Raw genomic sequence first — 24,696 nt, forward strand, 5'->3', positions numbered from 1 at the left:
ATTAACGTGGAATATTATAACAATATAATTTCAACTTTTTACTTAAATAGTCTATATATATAATGATGCTTAATTTTGAAAGTGTCCAGATTAATGTGTCGAGAGTTGTGGTTAATTTGAATATATATGTGAGAGGAAATTAATACTTGGGTCGGATTCTGGGTTGACCCGCCCATAAACTTAAAACGGTTAAAAATAAAATAAAAAATGAATAGGTTTGTTTCGAACTCGCAACCTAACAAAACAAGTACAACTCTTTAAACAACTAGGCTAATAACACTTTATATTTTAAATTCAACACTAAATTTGATGAACGTGGGTCGTTGTAACAATAAAAGTCAAATTTTTAACTAACTAATATATATATATATATATTTAATGATGCTTAATTTTGAAAGTGTCTAGATTGTCGGGTCGAGAGTTATGGTTAATTTAGATATATATGTGAGAGTAAATGAATATTTTGGCATGATTATGGGTTGACCCGCCCATAAACTTATAATAGTTAAAAATAAAATTAAAAATTCTATAGGTATGTTTCGAACTCGCAACCTAACAAAAACAAGTACAACTATTTAACCAACTAGGCTATTATATAATTTATGTTTTAAATTCAATACCAAATTTGTTTAACGCGGGACGATGTAACAATATAAGTTCATATTTTTAACTAACTAATCTATATATATATATATAATGTTACTTAATTTTGAAAGTGTCAGAATTGTCGGGTCGAGAACTGTGGTTAATTTGAATATATATGAGAGAGTAAATGGACACTTGGGTCGGATTCTAGATTGACCCGCCCATAAACTTAAAACGGTTAAAAATAAAATTAAAAATTCTATAAGTATGTTTCGAACTCGCAACCTAACAAAATAAGTATAACTATTTAACCAACAAGGCTAATAAAAATTTAAATTTTAAATTCAACACCAAATTTGATAAACGCAGGACGTTGTAACAATATAAATTCAATTTTTAACTAACTAATCTGGATATATAATGATGCTTAATTTTGAAAGTGTCTGAATTACCTGGTCGAGAGCTGTGATTAATTTGGATATATATGTGAGAGTAAATGGATACTTGGGTCGGATTTTGGGTTGACCCTCCCATAAATTTAAAACGGTTAAAAATAAAATTAAAATTGTTATAGGTATGTTTCAAACTCGCAACCTAACAAAACAAATACAAATCTTTAACCAATATATAATGATGCTTAATTTTGAAAGTGTCGTGAGTTGTGGTTAATTTGGATATATGTGAGAGTAAATGAATACTTTGGTAGAATTCTGGGTGACCCGTCCATAAACTTAAAACGGTTAAAAATAAAATTAAAAATGTTATAGGTATGTTTCGAACTCGCAACCTAACAAAACTAGTACAACTCTTTAATCAACTAAGCTATTACACTTTATATTTTAATTTCAACACCAAATTTGATGAACGCGGGATATTGTAACAATATAAGTTCAAATTTTTAACTAACTAATATATATATATATATATATAATTATGCTTAATTTTGAAAGTGTCTGAATTGTCGGTTCGAGAGCTGTGGTTAATTTGGATATATATGAGAGAGTAAATGGATACTTGGGTCGGATTCTGGATTGACCCGCCCATAAACTTAAAACGGTTAAAAATAAAATTAAAAATGCTATAGGTATGTTTCGAACTCGCAACCTAACAAAACAAGTACAACTATTTAACTAACTAGACTAATAACAATTTATATTCTATATTCAACACCAAATTTGATGAACCGAGGACGTTGTAACATTATAAGTTCAACTTTTTAACTAACTAATCTATATATATGTAATGATGCTTAATTTTTAATGTGTCCGGATTGCCGGGTCGAGAGCTATGGTTAATTTGAATATATATGTGAGAGTAAATGGATACTTGGGTCGGATTGTGGGTTGACCCGCCCATAAACTTAAAACGGTTAAAAATAAAATTAAAAATGCTATAGGTGTGGTTCGAACTTGCAACATAAAAAACAAGTACAACCCTTTAACCAACTAGGATAATAACACTTTATATTTTAAATTCAACACCAAACTACATGAACGCAGTGGTTCATCAATAGTTTTTAATCGATCATAATTCTCTTTAGACTCTGCGCTATAGATTTCACTATTATTAGTGAGAAATAATGGAATAATTCCTTCATATTTATAGAGATAGGGGACATAATTTATATGGATATAGTAAGTCTCGTTTGGGCTACTTTAATGGTAGTCTTTACATTTTCCCTTTCACTCGTAGTATTGGGAAGAAGTGGACTCTAGAGGTCAAAATAATTGAGTTGAGGAATCAAAATGTATCAATTATTTTTGAGATCGTTCTGGAATGTGAGAGTAAATGAATACTTGGGTCGGATTGTGCGTTAATCCGCCAATAAACTATAAACGGTTAAAAATAAAATTAAAATTGCTATCACATTTTTATTGTAATATTTTTTACGTTTTTTTATATTATTACTCGTGCAAATTCATGAGATAAATGCTAGTTGGTTTTAATAAGGTAAACTTAATAGATTACAACATGCCTAATCCGGCTAGAAGGTTGAGTAATGATGAGGTTCTATATCAAATTTATATTTTAATACTATATATAACAATATAGTCATTAAATGAGATGCAAGAACCTATCATATTAATGTGTCATAATTTTTTATTTGTGGTCTAACAAAGTCATAATTTTTAATTTATTATGTTTGGTCGCCTCAAAACCGTTAAAATCTCGAGTTAACTCTTAAAAACTTACGATTTTACGATTTCAAAAAAGTTTAACGAGTCTTATTTTTTAGTAACAATCTTGAGTTTATTCATTCATTGTTGTAGTGTTATAGATATATAATAAATAAATTGAATGAAAGAAATTGTTATACCATTTTGCATTTATCGATTAAATTACTATAGTAATTCCTGATAGGAAAATGTGTTCTTTAAAACAAAACGATTTCTTAATTAACTGAGTATAAGAGATGAGCAAAACATAATGAAATAAAAACGACAATGTAAGACAAGTTTTAGCGTGGAAAACCTCTCTTCAAATTGAGAGTAAAAACTAAAGGATCAGTCAAGCCACTTAACAATTCACTATCATCAACAAGGTTGTAAACAGGGTTTCACTCTAAATATAAACTAGAGTCACTAATCAATTGCATCAAGATCACACAACAATCTTGGTAAAGAAAAACAAGGAGCAGAAAGAGTAAGATCAATCAACCTTATCAATTCTGTAATTGTAGTTTCATTTCAACTCACTTAGAAGACTCATTAAATAGATTTTCATCGTTTAGAACGTAGCTCCAGAAATAATCAACAAGCTGTAAAAGTTTAAAGTCGATCAAACGGTGTAAACTATGAAAACGGAAATGTTCTCTAGCTGCTACCTCAAACCCTTGAATCTGTTTTTGCTTTAATCTCTCTTTTGTCGTTCTAGAAACCCAGTTAACCTAAATAAAAAATAATCATTCACATTATATATTGTAGGACTAAATAAAATCCCACACACTAAGTTGGGTCTCTCCAACTAAGAGGACAAAACCCAAAAACTCCCCCGGCGGACTAGTTAGAGGGTAATGTCAATCTGACAACCGAGCGACAGAACTCAAACTTGTTTTGTGACAACATCTTTTCCATCATATCTGATACATTATCATATGTATGAATTTTATCGAGTTTTAACATCTTCTCATCCAAAGCACCATGAATCTAGTGATAACGGACATTAATGTGTTTCGACTTTGAATGAAATGAAGAATTCTTGAAAAGATGAATTGCACTTTGATTATCACAAAATAAGACGTACCTTTCTTGTTTCAACTCAAGTTCCATTGTGAATTTTTTTCAACCACAATGACTCTTTTTTTGGCCTCAACTACAGTTATAAGCTTGGATTCGGTAGTAGAAAGAGCAACACACTTTTGTAATTTAGATTGCAAAGCTATAGCTCCCCCGGCCAAATTCACCATATATCCTAAAGTAGATTTTCGATTATCCAAGTTTCCGGTCATATCTAAATCAGTATATCCAATTAACATAGGCTTCTCACATCCCAAATCTAGTTGAAGATTCGTTGTTCTTCAAAGATATTTAATAATCCACTTCATATCTTTCCAATGATGTCTTTCCGGATTTGATAAATATCTACTCACCAAAATAATAGTGTGCGCTATATCAGGTCTAGTGCAAACCATATCTTACATAAGGCTACAAATTGTTGAAGAATATGGAATATTCTTCATACAAAATTTATCATCATTAGTAGAAGGACAACCAATATGACTAAGCTTAAAGTGAGAAGCTAAAGAAATACTCACCACTTTAGCTTTGTCTATATTGAAGCGTCGAAGAACATTTTCAATGTACATCTCTTGTGACAAATTCACATTTATGTTATCTCGATCATGGATAATTCGAATCCCAAGAATTTGATGTGTTAGTATCAAACCTTTCATGACAAACAACTTACTCAAAGTCTCATTTAGCTCACTAATTTTAGAAATGTTTCTTCCAACAATTAACATATCATCTACATAGAACATAAGAATAATAAAATCATCAACAGATAATTTTCGCACAAAAATGCAATGATCGGTCTTGTTCATCTTGTACCCATGTTCAATCATAATTGAACTAAACTTTCGATACCATTATTGTGGCGCTTATTTCAAACCGTAAAGACTCTTCACTAATTTCCAAACATAACCTTCTTTTAATTTGTCTTGAAAACCCTATGGTTGCTCATTGTATATCTCTTTTTCTAAATTTCTATGAAGAAATGTAGTTTTACATCCATTTGTTCAACCTCTAGATTAAGGCTAGCGGTTAAACCAAGAACCACGCGAATAGATTGCATTTTCACCACAAGAGCAAAGATCTCGCCAAAATCAATATCTTTTCTTTGTTATAAACCTTTTACAACCAACCGAGCCTTATATTTAGGATGTGAAGTATGTTCATCTTGCTTCAACCGATGAAGACATCAATTTTTCAAAGTCTTCTTGCCCTTAGGCAGCTTTGTTAGCTCAAAAGTGTTATTCACACAAAGAGATTGCATCTCATCCTCCATGACATCCATCCATTCCTTTTTATTTTCATTTTCCAATGTTTCTTGAAAACTCTCGAGTTCTTCATCATCAGTGAAAAATATATACTCATTTGTTGGGTATCTATCTAAAGGACATCTTTGTCGAGTAGAGTGTCTTGGTTCATTTGAAGGTATGAACTCCTCAACATTTTCATTTCCATGCTCATTTTCATTTCCATCATAATATTCACTACTAGAGTCAACATCAATAAAATCATTAGTATTTAAAGGATTACCAGAATGTAAACGCATACCTTGATTTTCAGTTTGATCGTTGTAAACTCATACCTCGTTTACTTGAGTGGGAACAACATCATCTACTTTGTCGATATCTTCAATGGTATAATTCTCCATGATTACAGCATTAAGACTACGAATAAGCTTCTTATTAATCGGATCAAAACACCAATATCCAAACTCATTCACTCCATAATTGATAAACACACACACATCTTGGTCTACTATTCCAACTTTGACCTCTCATCTTTAGGAATATTCACATAAGCCATACACCCAAATACTCGAAGATGATCATAAAAGATATTTTTACCACTCCAAACATAGTTTAGCTCATCAAAATTCAAAGAAACACATGGTGTGAGATTTAACACATGTACCACTGTAATCAATACCAAAAGTATTTTGGCAATTTTGCTTGTGAAAGCACACATCTCACCCTTTCCACTATTGTCATATTCATTCTTTCAGTCATCCTATTTAACTGTGGTTTCGAATGTGATTTTTGGTGACGAATACCTTGTTGTCGACAATACTCATTAAAAGGTCCAATGTACTCTCCCTTGTTATCTGTTCGAATACATTTCACTTTTTTTTCAGTTTCCCTCTCAACTAGTCTTGAAACACTTTGAATGTATTTAGCACTTGATCTTTCATCTTTAATGTATAGACCCAAACCTTTTGGGAATAGTCATCAATGAAGGTTATAAAGTAGTATGCACCACCAAGTGATATTCACTTCATTGACCCATATACATCAGGATGCACCAAGTCTAGTACTTTTGACTTTCTTTTCGATTTAGATGATCTAAATGGCACTCATCTTTATTTTCTAGCCAAACAATCTTAACATCTCTTCAAGTGCATATTTGAAACCCCACATAGAACATTCTTCTTAGCCAACATAACTAAGCTTTTTTCGCTAAATTGAGCCAAACTTTTGTGCCACAACTCATAAGAAGAATTAGCTTCACCATTGTTGATGTAACATTTAGATAATCCATAACGAACAATATATAAATTTGAAAGTCTTTTACCTTTATAAATAACCATTGATCCCCTTTTAAGCTTCCATTCACCACTAGAAAAGAATTATAAAATCCTTCATCATCTAATATTCCAACCGATAAAAGATTGAAGCGAATATCGGGAATATGTTTAACATGTTTTAGAACAAGAGTAGTGGCATTGGTCATCTCAACACAAATATTACCAATTCCGACTATTTGAGCTTGACCAGTATTGCCCATACAAGCAATACCAAATTCACCAGTCTCTTATGTTGAGAAAAATCCCATCGTGATGTAGCATGAGTAGAAGCACCACTATCTATAATATAGTCCATCTCATCACAAGACACATTAACATTTTCAACATCATTATAACTAACAGTAAGTAAATCATCAATAATAGCAACATCATCATGATTTTTACCTTCTCTATGGTTGGAAGTAATGGTTGTGTTCTGATTTTTCTTCTTGTTCTCCTTCTTCAATTTCAATAATTTTTCTTGATATGGCCCTTCAGGCCACAATAATGACACTCAACATTCTTCCACTTATTAGAAGTCCCACGAGATTTTCTACGATTACTTACATCTCGTCATTTACTTCTCCCCCTGGATTCTGTAACCAAGACCTCGGATTGTAAAGAACAGTCTTGTGTCTTTCGTCTCATCTCTTTATTCAACACATTTCTTTTTACTAAATCCATTGAGAGAACACCATCTAGAGTAGAATTTAACAAAGGTGTTCTAAAAGTCTCTCATGAGCTAGGTAGAGTACCAAGTAAACATAAGCCATTTATCTCGTCATCAAAGCTGAGTTTTATCGCCTCCAATTGTTTAATAATTCCAAAAAAAGTATTCAAGTGATCAGTCATCGGAGAACCGACTTGATACCTTAAGGACATCAATTGCTTTATCAAAAACAGTTTGTTATTACCTATTTTTCTCTCATACACAATTCTTCAAGTTTAGTCCAAAAGTACGAGCATTAGTAATCGAAATCACATGGTTCGGAACATTATCATTAACCCATTGACGAATATAACCACATACTTGTCTGTACAAAAATTTCATTCATTCACACTTTTTTCTACAGGCTTAGTTGAAGAGAACACTGGAAAATGAAAACTTTTCACAAACAGTAAATCTTCCATTTTAGCCTTCCATATATTATAATTAGAACCATTCAAGCTCATCATTTTGGATGTATTAGTCTTCATCCTTATACTCAAATAAAACTAAACTCTGATACCACTTTGATGGAAAAATGTATTTTTCAAAATAGAATGTTTTCCCAATTAACTAAGTATAAGAGATGAACAAAACAAAATGAAATCAAAATGACAATGTAATACAATTTGTAGCGTGGAAAACTTCTCTTCAAATTGAGAGTAAAACCACGGGACCAGTCAGGCCACTTAACAATTCACTATCATCAACAAGGTTACAAACATGGGTTCACTCTAAATATAAACTAGAGTCACTAATCAATTACATCAAGATCATACAACAATCTTGAAAAATAACAACAAAAAAGAGTAAGATCAATCAATCTTATCAATTCTGGTTTCACTTCAACTGACTTAGAAGACCCAGAAAATAGATATTCATCGTTTAGAACGTAGTCCTATAAATAACCAATAAGTTGTCAACGTTTGAAGTCGATCAAACGATGCAAACTCCGGCAAACGAAATTTTTTTCCAGCTACTACCTCAAATCCCTTAATATATTTTTGCTCTGATCTCTCTCTTGTTATTTTCAAAACCCATTTAACTTAAATGAAAAATAATATCCAAGGCTGTCAAAATCTTGAGTTGACTCTTAAAATCTTACAATTTTACGATTTCACATTAGGCTAACGATTCTGATTTTAAGTAAACTCTTAAATATGTAAACTCTTACGATTTTAAATTTACGATAATAAGATTTTACGAGTTTATAAATAATTTCGATTTTACGATTCTATACGATTTTATTTTATAAAAAACAAATTTATATTTAAAAATTAAAAAATAAAGTTATTATTTATTTAATTAAATTAATTAATATAATTAATTTTATAAGTATAATTTTTTATATTGTTATTTACTTATTATTATTTTTTAATTAATTTTATATTAAAATATATAATTTTTTTAAATTGGTTAAATATAAAATTATTAATTATATATATAAATAATAATAATATATAACTATTATTTTTTCGAATTAAATTCTTACGATTTTATGTAAACTCTAGATTTTACGAGTTTACAATTAGATAATGATTCTATGTAAATTCTCGATTTTGACAATCTTAATCCCTTCGCATTATATATTATATTGTGGGCCTAAATAAATTTCACATACTATGTTGGGTCTCTCCAACTATGAGGACAAAAACCAACCATTCATTGGACACCAAATATTAATTGAATTAAACACAAAGTTCCAACAATATCACCCGGGATTAGACCCACTTTATACAGTCCAAACTATGTGATTGAACTGCGGGTCAATGACTCTTTAGCGTGGCCTTATTGGTTTGACCGGCTAGAGTTGAATTTGGATGGATTTTTATTTTAAAATTACTTAAAAGTTATATTTTTTCATTTATTTTATTGGGGTTTATTTCTGACATAATTTTTTATTATGCATACATAATTAATTTAATAATATTTATTCGTTCATTCTAGTTTCAAGTATTTTCAAATAGGGTCACTAAGTTAAAACTGAAATATTCATTGATTAATCAACAATTTGAAGAGTTTTTCTTGTTTATTCTGTCTAGTTTCGTTTATACTTCAACCTATACCATTTTTATATTTTAAATATAAAAAAAACTATAAAATACAACGTATACCTCTTATAACTTATTTTCTGTTATAATTTCAAGTAATACTTTCTTAAAATACTATCTAAATTTATGGATAAGAAGGATTAATTCAATACAATTTATTTGTAGCTTATTTACCAATGAATTATTTATATGTGATAGTATTCAAAATATTTACCTAAATTTATTCATTAATTGATACAGATATATGAGAATAAAGAGAATGAAATAAATTGCTAAGAATTTAATTTTTCTAACTATTATAGCAACTTATTTACTACCTATATTTATTGAATAATATTATTAGCAGCCAACATCTCACTGATCCCAGTTCCATGATGTCACTTAGATCAAATATGATGTATATTTTAAACCAAATTTTTTTTTTTTTTTCAGTAACTTGTTTTTCAAAAAAAAATCCACATATAAATGTAGAATGAAATCATAATCTAGAAGAATGATACAATTTCGTCTTTTAAGTTCCACTAGGTATGGACCCGTCTCATAATTGAGGCAATAAAAAGTCCACTTTCTCAACTTGTTACAAACGCAATTAATTAATCATATATTTATATTTTTAAAATACTCAATTTTATCAAAAACATTATTTTAGTTGCTAATATTTGTACTATTAATCACTATTGTCTCTCATGTCATCCTCAATTGGTAAAAAAAAAAAAAAAAAAATGATAGTTTGACTTATTATAAAATTAAGTTATCCTTCTTCTAGCTTATCGGCATTAAGAGGAGGATACTAACCCTAAGTTTCTGGGTTTGAGTCCGTCAGGTAACAAATTTTACGCATGGTTAAGTGTGTTTGTGGGCTACAAACTCAATCTGTTATTTTTGTTTTTCCAAAATAAAAAATAAAATTATCATTTCTCATCGACTTGTAACAAGTTCTTGCTTTTGTCCATTTTATTATTATTTAGATATGTATTTTTTAAATATATGGTCAAAGTGTATGGGAAAAAAAGAAGTTTATTAATAATAATAATAATGAACCATTTGAATTCAAACTATATATTAAATTGATTTAATGTCTCCCAACAAAATATCGTGTACTAAATAATGTAGTTTGGTGGGATCAAATTTCATTTCACATACTGAATGTGCAAAATTGGATTATGATCTAAAATTGTTGATAAAAATATGTGGATGTATTTGAGCTTCTTTGATATTGGGATATTTGAGATTTATATTAATCTTTTTTTTAAACAAAATTATTAGATAAAAAAAATTATTTGAATTTGTTAAATTTATATAATTTGAATTTGTATTTAAATTTTATAAAATTAAAATATTTTAATTAATAAATTTAATGTTAAAATTATTAAAAAAAAATATCAATATCAAAATTTGGACTTAAAATGGTGAATGATAGCGATAGAAGCTGTGACATCTCTGCATTATGAATGTCCAGAATGGCTTCATCAAAAGCTTATAATTTTCTTGCTTTCATATTTATCATTTTGTTTATTCTTATTTTTTTTATTTTAGAATTAGCATCCCACCCCGCTTAAATTAAAGCGTTTTCAGATGAAATCGAACTCGTGACATTTTAGTCTCTTTAAGTCGATTAAAAATAAATTTACTTAAAATACTAAAAAGTGATCTGAAATTTAATTTCTAAAAGGTCGATCTCATATCTTAGTCCACCAATTAACAATACTAAAAATAAAATAAATAAATAAAAGGTTATATAAAATGAATATTTTTGACATTGAGAATCTGTGAGTATCAGGTTCAATGAAAAGAGTTGAATTCAAATTATTTACTTAGTTGGATGGGCACAATTTCTAGATTCTTTAGTCAACAAATCAATAAATCTTAGTGGAAAAAAACTTTTTTTTAGATGTAACGGATATGGTCAAATCTATATTATGATATAAAATTTTATTTATAATTAAAAGTACACTTAATAAATAAAAAATACATGATTCCATAAAGAGTTCAAATCACCAGCAAGTTCTATGTCCCATGAGTTGGTCTCTAATTAATTATTAACCAACTAATATAATAGTATTATTATTTTTAAAAGACTTTTAACACATTCAAACTTGATAAATATTTATTTATTTATTTTGCTAGGCTTAAATCAGCTGCTCTAATTTCAGACGTAATGGATGGACAACACTCATTTAGATGCAAAAGAAAGATGATCTAGATGCATTCTTTCCATATTAACAAAAGAGGAACTAAAATGAAACTAAAAAATGTAAGAGTTCATACAATATTATTGTCACGAGTCCTGATTTTTATTTACTTAGAAGAACAAACTTCGCAAGTTTAAATGGAGCTATAAATCAGTATTGGAGATCATCTGCTCACATTCGTTGTCTGTTCCCACATTCCCTCTCACAGGAGAGGGGCAAAATAATAAGAAAAAAAATTATTGTGGACGGAGCAGGTAAAAAATGAAAACAGACGGTTTTGCTCATAAATTAAAACGAAATGTTCGTATTTGTTGTCAAAATCATTTTTTCAGTCCAATAATCCAATCAACAGAATTAATTTCTATTTTTTAACATATGCTAATTGTCTCGGGCATTATCCATTTTATTTTTATCGAATTTCCAAGAAAGATTCAAATCGTGCGCACAAATGACTATAAACGGTAGACATGAGCAAACACACACAAAGCATACATCATCTCACCAAGATGATCTCTTATTCTCTTTTCGATTACACTTATCATCAGGCTAAAATGATCCGCGATGGATACGCATCCAAACAAAACGCAATCTTAGACAACCAACCCATCATTTTGATTCTTTTTGTGCTAATGTGTTTAATATATCCAAGTCATTATAATAAAAATGTAAGTATTTTTTTAAAAGTTAACATACACAACAAAATACTTTGTATATTTTCATCACATAAATGAGTAAGCTAAACTCAATAATTAACATTATAATTTACTACTTACCAACAAAAGTTTTTCAATTGTTTCCCGCATGCATTAATAACAACCAATTATTTGTCTATGCCCCCCATTGACTCCAAAGACTTGTGGATACAAGTGGTCCTATTCAATTTGCTAATAAATATACACTCCTTCAAACTTTGTACTATTTTAAAATTTTCCAAAGTCTTATATCAGTCCCTTTTAGACATAAGAAAAAACAAATGAACATGGTTTGTTTAATTTGCTAATAAATATACTCCTTCAAACTTTGTACTATTTTAAATTTAGCCAAATTCTTATATACATCCTTTTTAAAGAAGGAAAGAAAAATTAGGCATTGATTTGACATGTAAGTTGAGCTTATTCTTATTTGTATTAGACTAATAATTGGTTAACAATTTTTAATATATCTTATTTTTTTAGACTATAAATTTATAGTCTTAATTCTTTTTTCATTATCATCATCCTTTTTTATTTTATTTTTATTTATTCTCTCTTTTTTTTCATTTATTATTATTTTTTTATTTTATTAATTATATAGTTTTATTTAATTATTTATATAAAATTATTATAATAATAAAATATAAATTTAAACATATATATATATATATTATTTTCTACACACAAAAACATTTATTTAAATACATAAATTTAAAACATATATATGTTTTCACCTTTTATATTTGTTATTTAAAATAATTAATTATAAATTTTAGATCCTAAATATTAAAATATAAATTTTGAAATTTCACAACCATCAAGAATAATAAAATTAACAATATTATATATTTTTTTTAAAATTAATGGATTAATTTTTAATATATTATTTTGAGTCAATTATTTTTAAGTTTTATATTTTCTAAAAAATTAATGGATTAAATTTAAAATTTGTATTTTCTCCATCCTTTTTCAAAAGTCATATATGAATTTTTATTTTGTTGGGTCAAATTTAGACACACAGCCTAACAGCACTATATATATTAAAAAATAAAAACAAATATATTTTTTAATATTTGAAATTTCATTATAAAACACTATAATGTAATGATTTTTTTTGGATTTTTAAAATATTTTATCCTAAAACCTAACTATCATTTCACTCGTTCATTTCAATAATTTAATCACTCATTTTTTATATTTAAAATCAAAATTAATTTTTATTTAGTTATATAAAATTAATTTATCTTTTAAAATTAAATAACAAAACTTGCTTTTAACTATACAAAACTGATTTTTAAAAATTTTAATCATGGTTTTTTAAGAAAAAAAACTAAGAAAAACTTCAATAACCACTACATCAAACGATCCCGAAGCTTATAAGTAATAACTGACAAACTGAATCAAATTAGTTTTTGTTAATTTTAAAGTTAAAATATTATATATTTTTACATTCTTGATTATAATAAATTTCCCCTTTTGAAAGATGCTTTTGAGCAGACTCAAATCAATATTATAAATAACAACAATCTATCTTTATAACTGTAATTTCATTTCAAAGGCTAAGATGTATCAATATTACACAAAACCACATGTATCACTTCACTATTTATAAACAAGTAGAGACTGCATAAAATAAAAACATATTTTAAACTTTAGTTATATTCTTTCATTTGATTATTTGAAAACAGGGCAATTTTTAACTTCAATACCAGGAGCTGTAGGGCATTTAGCCAAAGCACAATGATCATCCACTTCTAGTCCCCACCATTGAACCCCATCAATATCCTTAAATTGTAGAGTAAAATATGTCAAAATCCCCATAAACGCGACTCCAGCATCAAGTCCAGCCGATAAAACATAATTATGCCTAGCCCACCACCCTTTGAACTTCCTATAAATCACTAAGTTGAAAAATATCCCAACCGCCAGCCAACAATTGTAGTTCACAGACCTAGCCGGAGGCATCCCACCAGCCCCAGCAAATATTATAGGCATGTTTATCAAAGGGATCCATTTCTGCCTTGGGAACATTCTTGATAGGATCCAAACAGGGACCGGGGCAAGAAAACCAATGAGGAAGAAATAATTCATTTTGTAATAGTTCCCAAGTGGACCAAACATTCTTCGTGGCCCAACCACTCCCCATATGATTGAGGCATTGTAAAAAACATCGTCACCCGGGCATGTCCAAGGGCTGCCCACCGGTAAATTCGCTTGTTGGCAGATGTATTTTACCGAGGTTAGTAACCACCAAGCTGTCGCAAAGTAAACCGAAGACGCGATAACGGTCCCCACCAACTTTTCCAAAAAAATAATTACATTAGTTTCTTGAATAAAGTAAAATTTTACTCAAATTACATAACAAATTTATAACTAATTACCTGCACAATGAACATTGACTTGGGAGGGATTTTCATGTAATGACCCAATTTGAAATCGGACAGAAACATAATCGCTTGCGACATACTTATGTAACCATATGTCTTAAACGCGACATTAGCTAGAGGCTTACCGGGATAAATATACCCTATAATAAGCTCGGTTATAACGTTTAATCCAGGTTGCTGCAACAAAAAACATGAATTAGAACAAGAAAATGAAATATTAGAATTTTGGGCTAATTAATTAATTAATCAATGAATGAACCTGGTTTGTGGTGGCTGTAATAACACCAATTGGAAGAGTGAAAAGTAAAGCCAAAGAAACTGCCATAAGAACACCCCAATAAGGTAATTGTAATTGCCTTCCAAAACCTTCGCATGTTAGCACTGCCAAGCCTATAACAATTACTAAGATGGTGTAAAACCACCACTGAGGAACAGCATCATAGTTTTTCCTCATTATCCTCGTGTGAACATCCCCCGATTTATCTTTAAGCGACGATTTTGTCTGCTGCCAGATACTCCTTCATCGTTTTCGCGACAATATTTGAAAAAAAACGTTTAATATCTGAAAGAAAACTAGCACAAACTATTGACACTTATATTTATCATATTTGTACCTTCCGTGGAAGAGGAGAACATGAGATATGGTGGCGGACAAAGTTGCGAAACTCAAACCATAAGCGAATGCGAATAAAATACTGAGGTTAATCCGACTATAACCATCGTAGCCTTGTTGATTAAACTCGAAAGTGGTCTGGTTCAATACGACAGAAACATCGTAAGTTCCTCCTTTATCGTTGAAAACATGAGATGAGAATAAAGGGAAAGTTTTGGCTTGGAACATGTTTGTCCAATAAGCAATGGGGATTAGGATATAAACAACAGCTACATATCCGACTAAGATGTTGATTATGGCGAAACCAGGGGTGGCGAGAGGGCTTCCAAGGAAACCAGAGACTGTGGCCCAATCAAGAGCAAACGCGCCAATCCCAAGTCCTTTTAGACCCGAACCGATTTGTTGGGCGGTTATGGAATCTTTCCATATCCAACAAACGAAAGAGAGAGCTGTGATTGAAGGGAATAAGTAGTTTGGGACAATGTAGTATGCGAAACTTGAGACTAGAACTATAAGGAAGAATTGAAGCCTTGTTAATCCTCCTTTAGATCTTATCTCATTTTCATGAAGAGCCCTACAATCACAAGATCAAGTCATTTTCACTTAGTTAAGAACAGAGTTCCTCATTATATATCTGAATGATTATACAATTGATACCTGAAGAGTGACACTTGAACAAGATTAGATGGCCACCACATGTAAGGTGACTCGACCAAGAACTTTCGAAAAACCCCAGCCCAGCCATAACCAAGCATCTACACACAATAGAGAAAGATCAATCAGTTTAGAATTCATACCCTTGATTCAAAACTAACATGTTACCTGTGTGGTCTGTGTTAACAACATGGCAGCTAACGGATGAATTGGCCGGAGATAAAAAGCTTTGACAATTGTGATTATGTTAACAGCATAAACAGAATTGGAACCGGAATTAGCGAAAATGGTGATGAGAACATGTTCTTTAAGGTTGAAAGGACCAGGATTCAGAGAAAACGTCTGTTTCGTGCCGGGAAAACGATAGGACTTGTTGGGGAGAAATGCAGCCATGAGTTTTCCCATTGGTAGAACCAGAATCTGGGCAGAAACAGAGGAAACATAAAGAGCATTTTGTCGATAACCGAAGAACTGGTTTATGAAAGCTAAGATGGCACAACAAGTGATCCCCAACACCCATGTTCGGAATGTCAAACATGGAAGGTTCGGATTATCAGTTATCGATACAGTTAACCGGACTTCCTCAATTGGAGAATCGTTTATTTCTTCATCTGATTACAAAAATAAACATTAACCCATTTCATTTTACATGAAGAATTGAAGAAAGAACACTTTTTTTTTATCTTTTACCTGTAGTGGGTACATTTAGAACTTTCTCTGGATCATGTTTATCCTCAGACCGCTCCATTTTCAATGAATCTGTGGAGAAACAGAGAGATAGGCCGGGAGATTACAGATATGAGATTTTAGAAGAGGAGACAGATGATGATGTCATGGAAATTTAGGTGAGAGAGAAAAAGAATCACGCTTGGATTTTTTTTTGTTCTCATTGATTTCATGCTAGCTAGTTCTAGGAATATCATTGTATATATATACATAGATCTTACTTTATTTTCCACTCAAAATATTGGCTTAATGGATAACTTAATCTTTTCTTTTAAATTTAAAATTATTGATAAAGTATGTTCCCATGATTTCAATGTCATCCTACTAATTAAGAAAACAAGATAATCATTCTTGGTTGGTAAAACCAACTTTTTCATTACATATTCAAAAATTTTAATCATAGCTAAGTGGTAACTAAGTGGTAACGGTCGCTTAAAAGACTAAAAGGTCACGAGTTCGATTTCATCTAGAAGTGCTTTAAGTTTAATCAGGTTGTCATGCTAGCTCTCATTTATTTCAAAATAACAAGATTCAAAAATTTTAAAATTTGTTGAAAATTCGAAATAATCAATATTTAGATTAGATAAAGTTTATAGTTCGATTAGATAATCAAGACTTTTTTCTATTTGTGAGTGATGTTATGCGGCTCCATTATCCTACTACCTTGAGAAGATTTTGATATTTGTTTTAGATAAGATTTGGTATATTATATTTTAAAATGTACTTTTTTAAAATAAATTATTTGTGAAAAAATTCAAAAAATATTTTAATTATTTAATTTATGATTTAGATAATGTAATTGATAGGAAATATATGATTGAATGTGATTTATTTGATATTAAACTTGAATAATCTGTTGATGTTTTTTTATTAATTTTATAAAGTCTTATTAGATTTGTTTATACTATTTAAAATTCAAAGACTAATTTACAATATAGCCCACATTTTAGGGGCTCATTTTTTTATGTTACAATATTCCCTTAGAAAAACGTTAAAACTCTTCTAAAATAAGACAAACTATAATAAACATCAAAATATATATAGTAGTTTTTATGAACTATATTACAAATGTAAATTAGTTCACATAATGAACTTTAGTGATTGTCTAGCTTTTCATTGTTTTTGTTTCACTTCCTTTTTTTATTTCTTTTTCTTTTGTTTTACTTTATAATATATTTTCTTCTTTTTTGTTTTTATGTATTTTATCTTAAGCTCAATTTCAGCTCTGATACATCTTATACTCTTTCCGGATCTTTATAATTAATGGTTTAAGCCATTTCTTAAAAAAAAAATTAAACCTCTGTACTTAAAATCACAATCCTTAAAAATATCAATTTTCATCCACTTTTAATAGTGAATAAATACAAATAAAAAGAGATCTGAATTTAATTGAATTCATAAAAAATTTCAAAATGAAGTAATCTAATAGGTTTCATCTCAATCCACAAGTTATAAAGCATCAAATATACTACACTGCCATTTATTGGATTGGTCGGGTTGGTTTACAAAAATATAAGGTCGCCCCGTAGGATATAACATATGGAGTGATATATTAATTATGTGGAAAAGTTATCGTGAACATTCTTTGTTTACCGTGGGTGACGGTTCATCTATCCGTTTTTTGGATGATACATAATGTGGGGTAAGAGTTTTGTTAGTATATTCTCCGTGCTGACTTTTATTACTATTTGTAGAGATGTTACGGTCAAATATATCACGGTCAAATATATATATGACAATCACTCTCAAAAGTTTGCGTATCGTATTAGATATAGAAGGAGGTTATCATTTGAAGAAAGTTATTCTCATGATAGATTGTTATCATTAGTGACCGACAAAGGGATGTCTCTGTTGAACCGGGATACGATGCGATGGGGAAATTTGTATGAGTTTGATGTATGACATTATTATTATTATTATTATTATTTATTTGATAGAGTCGTTCCAACTGAGTTGTGCTGGGAGAAATTATGGAAGTCTAAGATTCCCACTTAGATCTTTTTTTTCGGGTGTAGTGCGATCCACGGTGGTATTCTAACTGATGATAGATGTATGCGCAAATGTTTTATCTTAGTTAGTCGATGTCGTTTGTGTCTTAAGGATGTGGAGACGACCCCTCATCTCTATTTACATTGTAAGGTGTCGCTAGTAATTGGAGTGTTTTTTGAAGTATTACTGGTATTAATTGGAGTATGCCGGGAACTATTGGTGCGTGTTGGAAACATGGATTGAGACAGCTAGATTTGCGGGCCTAAAACAATGGGATTATATCCCCATTATTTTTTGGTGGGTAATTTAGTTGAAGAGAAATCATAAAATCTTCAATAATCACAAACGAGCGTTGTGAATCATTTACAATGTTATCTTCCTAACATTATATGAGATTCGATGTGGAAAGCCGACAAATTAAATCGGAGAGCTCATTACCCTTTTCAAGCATCTCCGTACACGTTAATTTTGTACTATTTGTGTGATTTTTTCACAAATATAATGATTTTTATCGTTGTGTTTAAACGACTATTTATTTCATAATATAATTGCATTAATATTTAAAAAAGATACAATTATAATTATAAGACCATATACTCCACTATATGAAATTTTTTTTTTTAAAATATGTTATTGTTCAAACATTTCATTTATATCATTAAGCTTATAAATAAGATAACTAATTATTTTTATTAATTTTAATAAGTTACATAAGACCCACCTTACAATTAATAAGACTCAACCGACAATTTTTCAAAATATATATATTTAATTAGAATAAGCCATAATATTTTTGGATATTTTCTAAATGAAATTAGAAATGTAGTGAAGACATGTGATTGTAGTTTGTAGTGGAGCAGATTCGGTCCCCTAGAAACAAGATAAGCTTCAAGAGTATGGACTCGTTAATAATAGGTCAACTTTCATATATGAAACCATTTTTTCGGCTCATAAAATACAAGTAAATAATAATTCAGATTGTATTTTCATTTTTAAATTAAAATGTTTATAAGTCCTTATTGAATACCAAAGTCTATGTCATTTATTGGCGAATTGAGAAGATGGGTCCAAGAGTAAGAAGATGTTTAATCTCTATTTAAAGTGTGATTTTAGATTAAATAGGGAACATAATTTACAATGAAGATTTTTTATTTATTTATAATACTTTAAAAATGATTAAAGACCTACATATTACTAAACATATAATTTTTTTGGTGTGAAATGTAACTTATCTTATTAGAGGTTCATTTCAAGTGTTAAATATGTTAGATTAATTTAATAATATAAAATGATTCTCATTTTTTGAAAAATAAAATAATAATAGTTTTGGTTAAGAAGCCCATTTTTACTTAAAAGTTGAAGTACATACATTATTCAAGTGTCCTGTTGTTTTCATTTATTTATTTATAGTCTACATTTAAAAAAATGTTTAATTTGAGCAATTTTTACAATAATTTGCACAGCCGAAAATCGAAAGTCCACTTTATCTGCTTCATATGACAACTTGCCTTTTTTTGTGTATGTTTATGTCGTTTAGTATCAAATTCATACACCCATCTTTATGTACTGATAATGCATTGAAATATGAAAGGTTTTCTATTGTTTATTGCAAATTTTGAATGCTGCAAACATCATCAATAATGGCAGATCCAGATGTACATCAATGCCAAATAATTAAGGGCTAAAACAAAATCTAACCAAAAAAAAAAATGAAAAATACAAATAAGCAACTCATAACTCAGTAATAGAGAATGATAAAACATAACATCTTACATTAAGATGATATATATCACACATTCACACCAAACATAGTTTTGAACTTCACCTGACCCATTAATTAAAATGGATCATATCATATATAAGATGTTTTAATCTTAAATTGATATCAATTTGTATAGTAAAGTAATTATGTAGTTGTGAGCAACTTGATCACATTGAATGTTGATCCCGCCTGATATGAAGTTGCTGTCTGTAGTTGGAAAATATCATAAGGGTCAGGGTGGTTGGGTTTCTTCATTCTTATTTCATTTGTAGGGAGTTGACGGCTGACTTGACTGTTGACTATAAATAAGAGATATTTTGTTACCGATCCCTCATGTTTTCATCTTCTCACATGGAGTGATATGGACCTCTGTATTCTCTTTTATTCCTCGTATGGTAGGGTAAAACGATATTTTTTTATATTTTTTTATTTTAATTTCGTTTTATCCCTCCATATGGGGAGGAACAGATGAGATTTGTAGCATAAAATCTCATTTGTAATATTAAGGGTGTTATTAATAGTCAGGATTTTCAAAAACTTAAAATGTGTTTCCGTTCTTGTCGGCTTTCCAAAATCTTCTTATGTCGGTTTGGTTTAGTCGGTTACAAGACATGTTCGGTCAGTTCGTTAAGTTTTAACTGTAATAATTTATATATATATATATATGTCATGATTTAAATTTTTATTTTTCTTTCTAAATGGTCTGCATTTTGAACCCAATTGAGTTGTGCACCCTTTCATTGATTGATTGGCAATTTGTTATTATCTCTCTTCAACCATTTTTAACCACCCACAATTTACATATTTTCTTCTTTCTTTTAGAACTATGGGTTATGCGACTAATTCCGTACCGCTGGAGTTATCCACATCTTTTTGCCGCTATGTTAGAAGAGATGGATTATCTTATATGTAAGCTTCTCGAATAAAATGCAAGAAAAATAATTTCATTTTTTTTTTATAAAAAACATGAAATACTTAAATGAAAAAGTGAAAAATTACTATGCACAAAGTGTTATCTCGCACGCAAAAACATTTGTCGCCCATGTGTCGGTGCATCCATTGGCGAAGAGCCTTTTGACGGAATATTTTGAATTGTTTTGAGTTCTAATTCAATTTATGTCATAACTTTGTATTTGCATACTTTTAAAAACAAAAATGCAAATTAAGAGTTGTTTAGGCATTTCAGAACAAATATGACATCCACATAAACAAACAAATATATTCATCCATGTTTTTTTTTGATGGCTATAGGTTGTCTTGACATGTATATATTGAACTGATTTATGCTTTTTAATCAGTTTTATTAACCGGCCGGCATTTAATTTTATTTGTTTTATTTGTTCAGACATATTTACAGGTGATCGATTGTCTTTATATAAGCTTTTGTTTTTTATTTCCCCTCTTGCATATATAATAAGGTCATGTTTCTCTTTTTTATTGTGTGTATTAAGTTCTTTATCAATGAAGTTGTCTCCAGAATAATAGGCTAATATAGCTTCTAATTTTAAAATCACAAATTTAGGTACTAGCTAGACACTTACAAGAATAAACTCGGTTAATAAGAATGAAAAACAAATTTCCCTAACCAAAACACTTTCACAATATACTAGTTCATCGAAATATTAGCTATGAAAAGGAGATTGATATTTAGTAAACAAAAAGGATCCTCCCTTCTAAACTCCGACACGAAATATGTGAACAAGAAAGACTTTGACATCAATGTCACCACCTTCGACGAGCTCAAACGCACAAACATCACCCAATTTCACGTGGTTTTCTTTCACAAATTTGCGCCAATTTATGATAATTTCCTTCTTTTCCTTGTGATGACACTTAACTTTCCATTGCTGGTTCTGTTCTATAATTTCCTTCTTAACTTTGCGTTGCTTGGTCCGTCCTTCGTTAGTACTCGCAATCTCTAGTGTGAGTTCCTTAATCATTTGACCGTCGCTTCCCACCATATGCTCTTCAACGAATCCCTTGGAAATAATTGCCATCTACACAATATATATACTCGTCATTCTATACCAAACGTGAAATTATTGACTATATAGATGAATGAAACAAGTTTTATCCTTCCAAAAAAAAAAAAAAGATTACCGAAGCATTATAAGTTGAATGAACTGTCACAACAGTTAGGGGATTATTTGTATTGAGATTTTTGGCTCTCTCAATGGCTGTCTTAGTTTCATCATCATCTTCTTTGATAGATTTTTGATGTACCTCAATTTCCTTTCCTGTAAAATAATAATAATAACATCAAATTAGAAAACAAAATATCTACTAAATGAGTGGAAAATTGATGATTATTGACATGATTACCTAAACTTTTATGCATAGAACGTGTTACGGCTCTTCTACTGAATTTTCTTTTGTTGCAACTCGGAGTAACTCGCAATATTTCTACCGATTGTTCCTCGCTCGTCTGAGGAACATCCTCAGTTTGTGGACGTCGTGGAGGAGGGTAATTAATCTCGGAGGCAGTCATGTCGAAGATGATGAGGTTAAAATCAGAATTCCCTTTGTATTTGAATCGAAAAACATGACCATATCCAATTGAATAGAATTCTATGAAGTCTTTGTCGAGCAAAATTTCACTTTTGTCATTGATCAGTCTCACTTCCCAGACAACATTGTTTGGGACAGTCAATGTAACATGGCTTGATAATGTTGTTCCATATTTTTCCATGAAACTCGGTGGTATTTTCTGTTTTAAATGACAGATGATTCAATTTTCAAATAAATCCCAATTGCAAATAAGTTCTACCAATAAATTGAAAGCAATTTTGTCAAATTAAGTTGAAAAAATCAACATTATCATGAAAATTGAACATTACATTTAATCTATTAGGCTAAGAGCTAATAACATAACTCAATATTATGAACACATTTAGCATCAATTAATAAGATAATCAAGAATAAGTTGAATCAAACGAACTAGTATACCCAAAAAAAAATGTTTCTTTGAATATTTCAATATAATATCTTATTTAAAGAGACGAGTATCATACACCAAAAAAAAAAAAAAAATTGATGAATCTTGCGAACTAGTAACCCAAAAAAAATATTGATCTTTGGGTTTTCCTTAAATTTTGTTTTTTTATTGAAATTCTATATCCATCCAATCACTTTATTAAATTGAAATACCAAAATATTTTACTTTATTTTAATTAAATTTATATTTTAATTAAAAAAATAATAATAATATTTTAATTGATAAAGGGAGTTAATTTTTTTTTTAAGTTGGGTAAAATCTCAAAAAGAAATTCTGAAAAATCAGTTTGATAAAAGTTTTTTATCTTTCTTATTGGATTTATGACATATTTCTTGAAAAATAATGGGTAATAAAAAGATGGTTAGGTTTAGGTAAAATTTCTTAAAAAAGACGAAAACAAAAAACCAAAGATCAAACAAGCTCTAAAAAGATGATAAATAAGAAGATGAAAAGGTTCATATGAAATAGATTAAAAGATGGAAGATTATATTTTGTTTGCATACCAGTTTGAAATCTTCAACAACTGTGGATGTTATAATATTGATAAATCGCTCTTCTTCTTCTTCAGTGCTGAGAGGTACCGGCGGCGTATGTCGACTTCTTCGGGTGCCCATTGTATTATTATCAATGGTGGTTTTAGAGTTGTGTCTGCAACTTTGAATGAAGTTGGAACTTGGAACTTGGGAAGAACACTTTTATATATAAACTATTTCAAAATCCTCACGCATTCCTATTTTGAATCATTCCCAATAAAACACTGACAGATCTTTAATGATCTTCTTTATGTGGGTTTTCATGATAGACTTTTGGGTTTTGTTTGTTTTTTGGGGGTTTTTTTTCGGATTATTTGAAAAACAAATATTATATCAAAATATATTATTTGAATAAAATAACTGATTGATCTTGTGATTATTTTATTCTGTCAAAAATCAAATCATATATAATATTTTTTTAAATTTTATCAAAATATCATTATTTTATTTTCTAAATTTTTTCATATATTTTAATCAATATTTTCTTATAAAAGTATTATTATTTTAATTTTAATTTTCATATGTTTTAATCAAATTTTCTTATAAAATTAAAATTGAATTTTTTATTTAGTAATTTCAAAAAATAATTATGTTTGTAACGAATTGAATGCGAAAAGATGTTAGTGGGAAAATAAAGTAAATTTAATACTCTTAGTATTTAATATTTTTTAAAATCTTAATTCTTCATTAATATTTAAGTTATTTAAATAATGTTAGATGGTTATTTGTTAAATAAATTATTATATAAAAAGTTTTAAATAATAATTATTTTTTAAATAAAAAAATATATTTTAGTGTTTTTTTTTTTAAACTAGAATTTTTGAATAATTTTTATGACATTACTTAAAATTAAGATGTTTTGAGCAATAAAATTTACTCTTTTATCCTACTCTAATACAATTTTTTAACATTTTAATTAATAAATAATTAATACAGGATAAAGAAAATAAATAAAGAGTTATTTAAAGATTATGAACAAATTTTAATATTTTAATCGATTATTTGAATAATATAATTATAA

The 24,696-nt window shown here is 29.1% G+C and overlaps 2 protein-coding genes across 2 annotated transcripts; both read right to left on the reverse strand.

Annotated features, from left to right (window-relative positions):
• Positions 1 to 13,549: 13,549 nt before the first annotated feature.
• LOC124920637 (oligopeptide transporter 1-like) lies at positions 13,550 to 16,574 on the reverse strand. The gene is made up of 7 exons (XM_047461206.1): positions 16,361 to 16,574; positions 15,839 to 16,281; positions 15,674 to 15,771; positions 15,018 to 15,590; positions 14,663 to 14,921; positions 14,398 to 14,580; positions 13,550 to 14,314 (listed from the first exon to the last, which is right to left on the reverse strand). The coding sequence occupies exons 1-7, from the start codon at positions 16,416 to 16,418 to the stop codon at positions 13,691 to 13,693; spliced, it is 2,238 nt and encodes a 745-aa protein (XP_047317162.1). The 5' UTR covers positions 16,419 to 16,574; the 3' UTR covers positions 13,550 to 13,690.
• A 5,140-nt stretch (positions 16,575 to 21,714) lies between these two features.
• On the reverse strand, positions 21,715 to 23,706 carry LOC124926787 (B3 domain-containing transcription factor VRN1-like). The gene is made up of 4 exons (XM_047467088.1): positions 23,646 to 23,706; positions 22,470 to 22,854; positions 22,248 to 22,384; positions 21,715 to 22,144 (listed from the first exon to the last, which is right to left on the reverse strand). Exons 2-4 carry the CDS (start codon positions 22,834 to 22,836, stop codon positions 21,821 to 21,823), a joined length of 828 nt encoding a protein of 275 aa, XP_047323044.1. The 5' UTR covers positions 22,837 to 22,854; positions 23,646 to 23,706; the 3' UTR covers positions 21,715 to 21,820.
• Between the last annotated feature and the right edge of the window lie 990 nt (positions 23,707 to 24,696).

The sequence above is a fragment of the Impatiens glandulifera genome, chromosome 1 (genome assembly GCF_907164915.1).
Source record: "Impatiens glandulifera chromosome 1, dImpGla2.1, whole genome shotgun sequence".
Classification (NCBI taxonomy): domain Eukaryota; kingdom Viridiplantae; phylum Streptophyta; class Magnoliopsida; order Ericales; family Balsaminaceae; genus Impatiens; species Impatiens glandulifera.

Coding starts and splice junctions, on each gene's coding strand:
- LOC124926787 (XM_047467088.1), bottom strand. CDS start 22,836: ATGGAAAAATATGGAACAACATTATCAAGCCATGTTACATTGACTGTC. Junction 22,385..22,469: donor TTCTATGCATAAAAGTTTAG/GTAATCATGTCA, acceptor ATTATTTTACAG/GAAAGGAAATTGAGGTACAT. Junction 22,145..22,247: donor ATTCAACTTATAATGCTTCG/GTAATCTTTTTT, acceptor TATATTGTGTAG/ATGGCAATTATTTCCAAGGG.
- LOC124920637 (XM_047461206.1), bottom strand. CDS start 16,418: ATGGAGCGGTCTGAGGATAAACATGATCCAGAGAAAGTTCTAAATGTA. Junction 15,772..15,838: donor TGTTAACACAGACCACACAG/GTAACATGTTAG, acceptor TATTGTGTGTAG/ATGCTTGGTTATGGCTGGGC. Junction 15,591..15,673: donor GTTCAAGTGTCACTCTTCAG/GTATCAATTGTA, acceptor TTGTGATTGTAG/GGCTCTTCATGAAAATGAGA.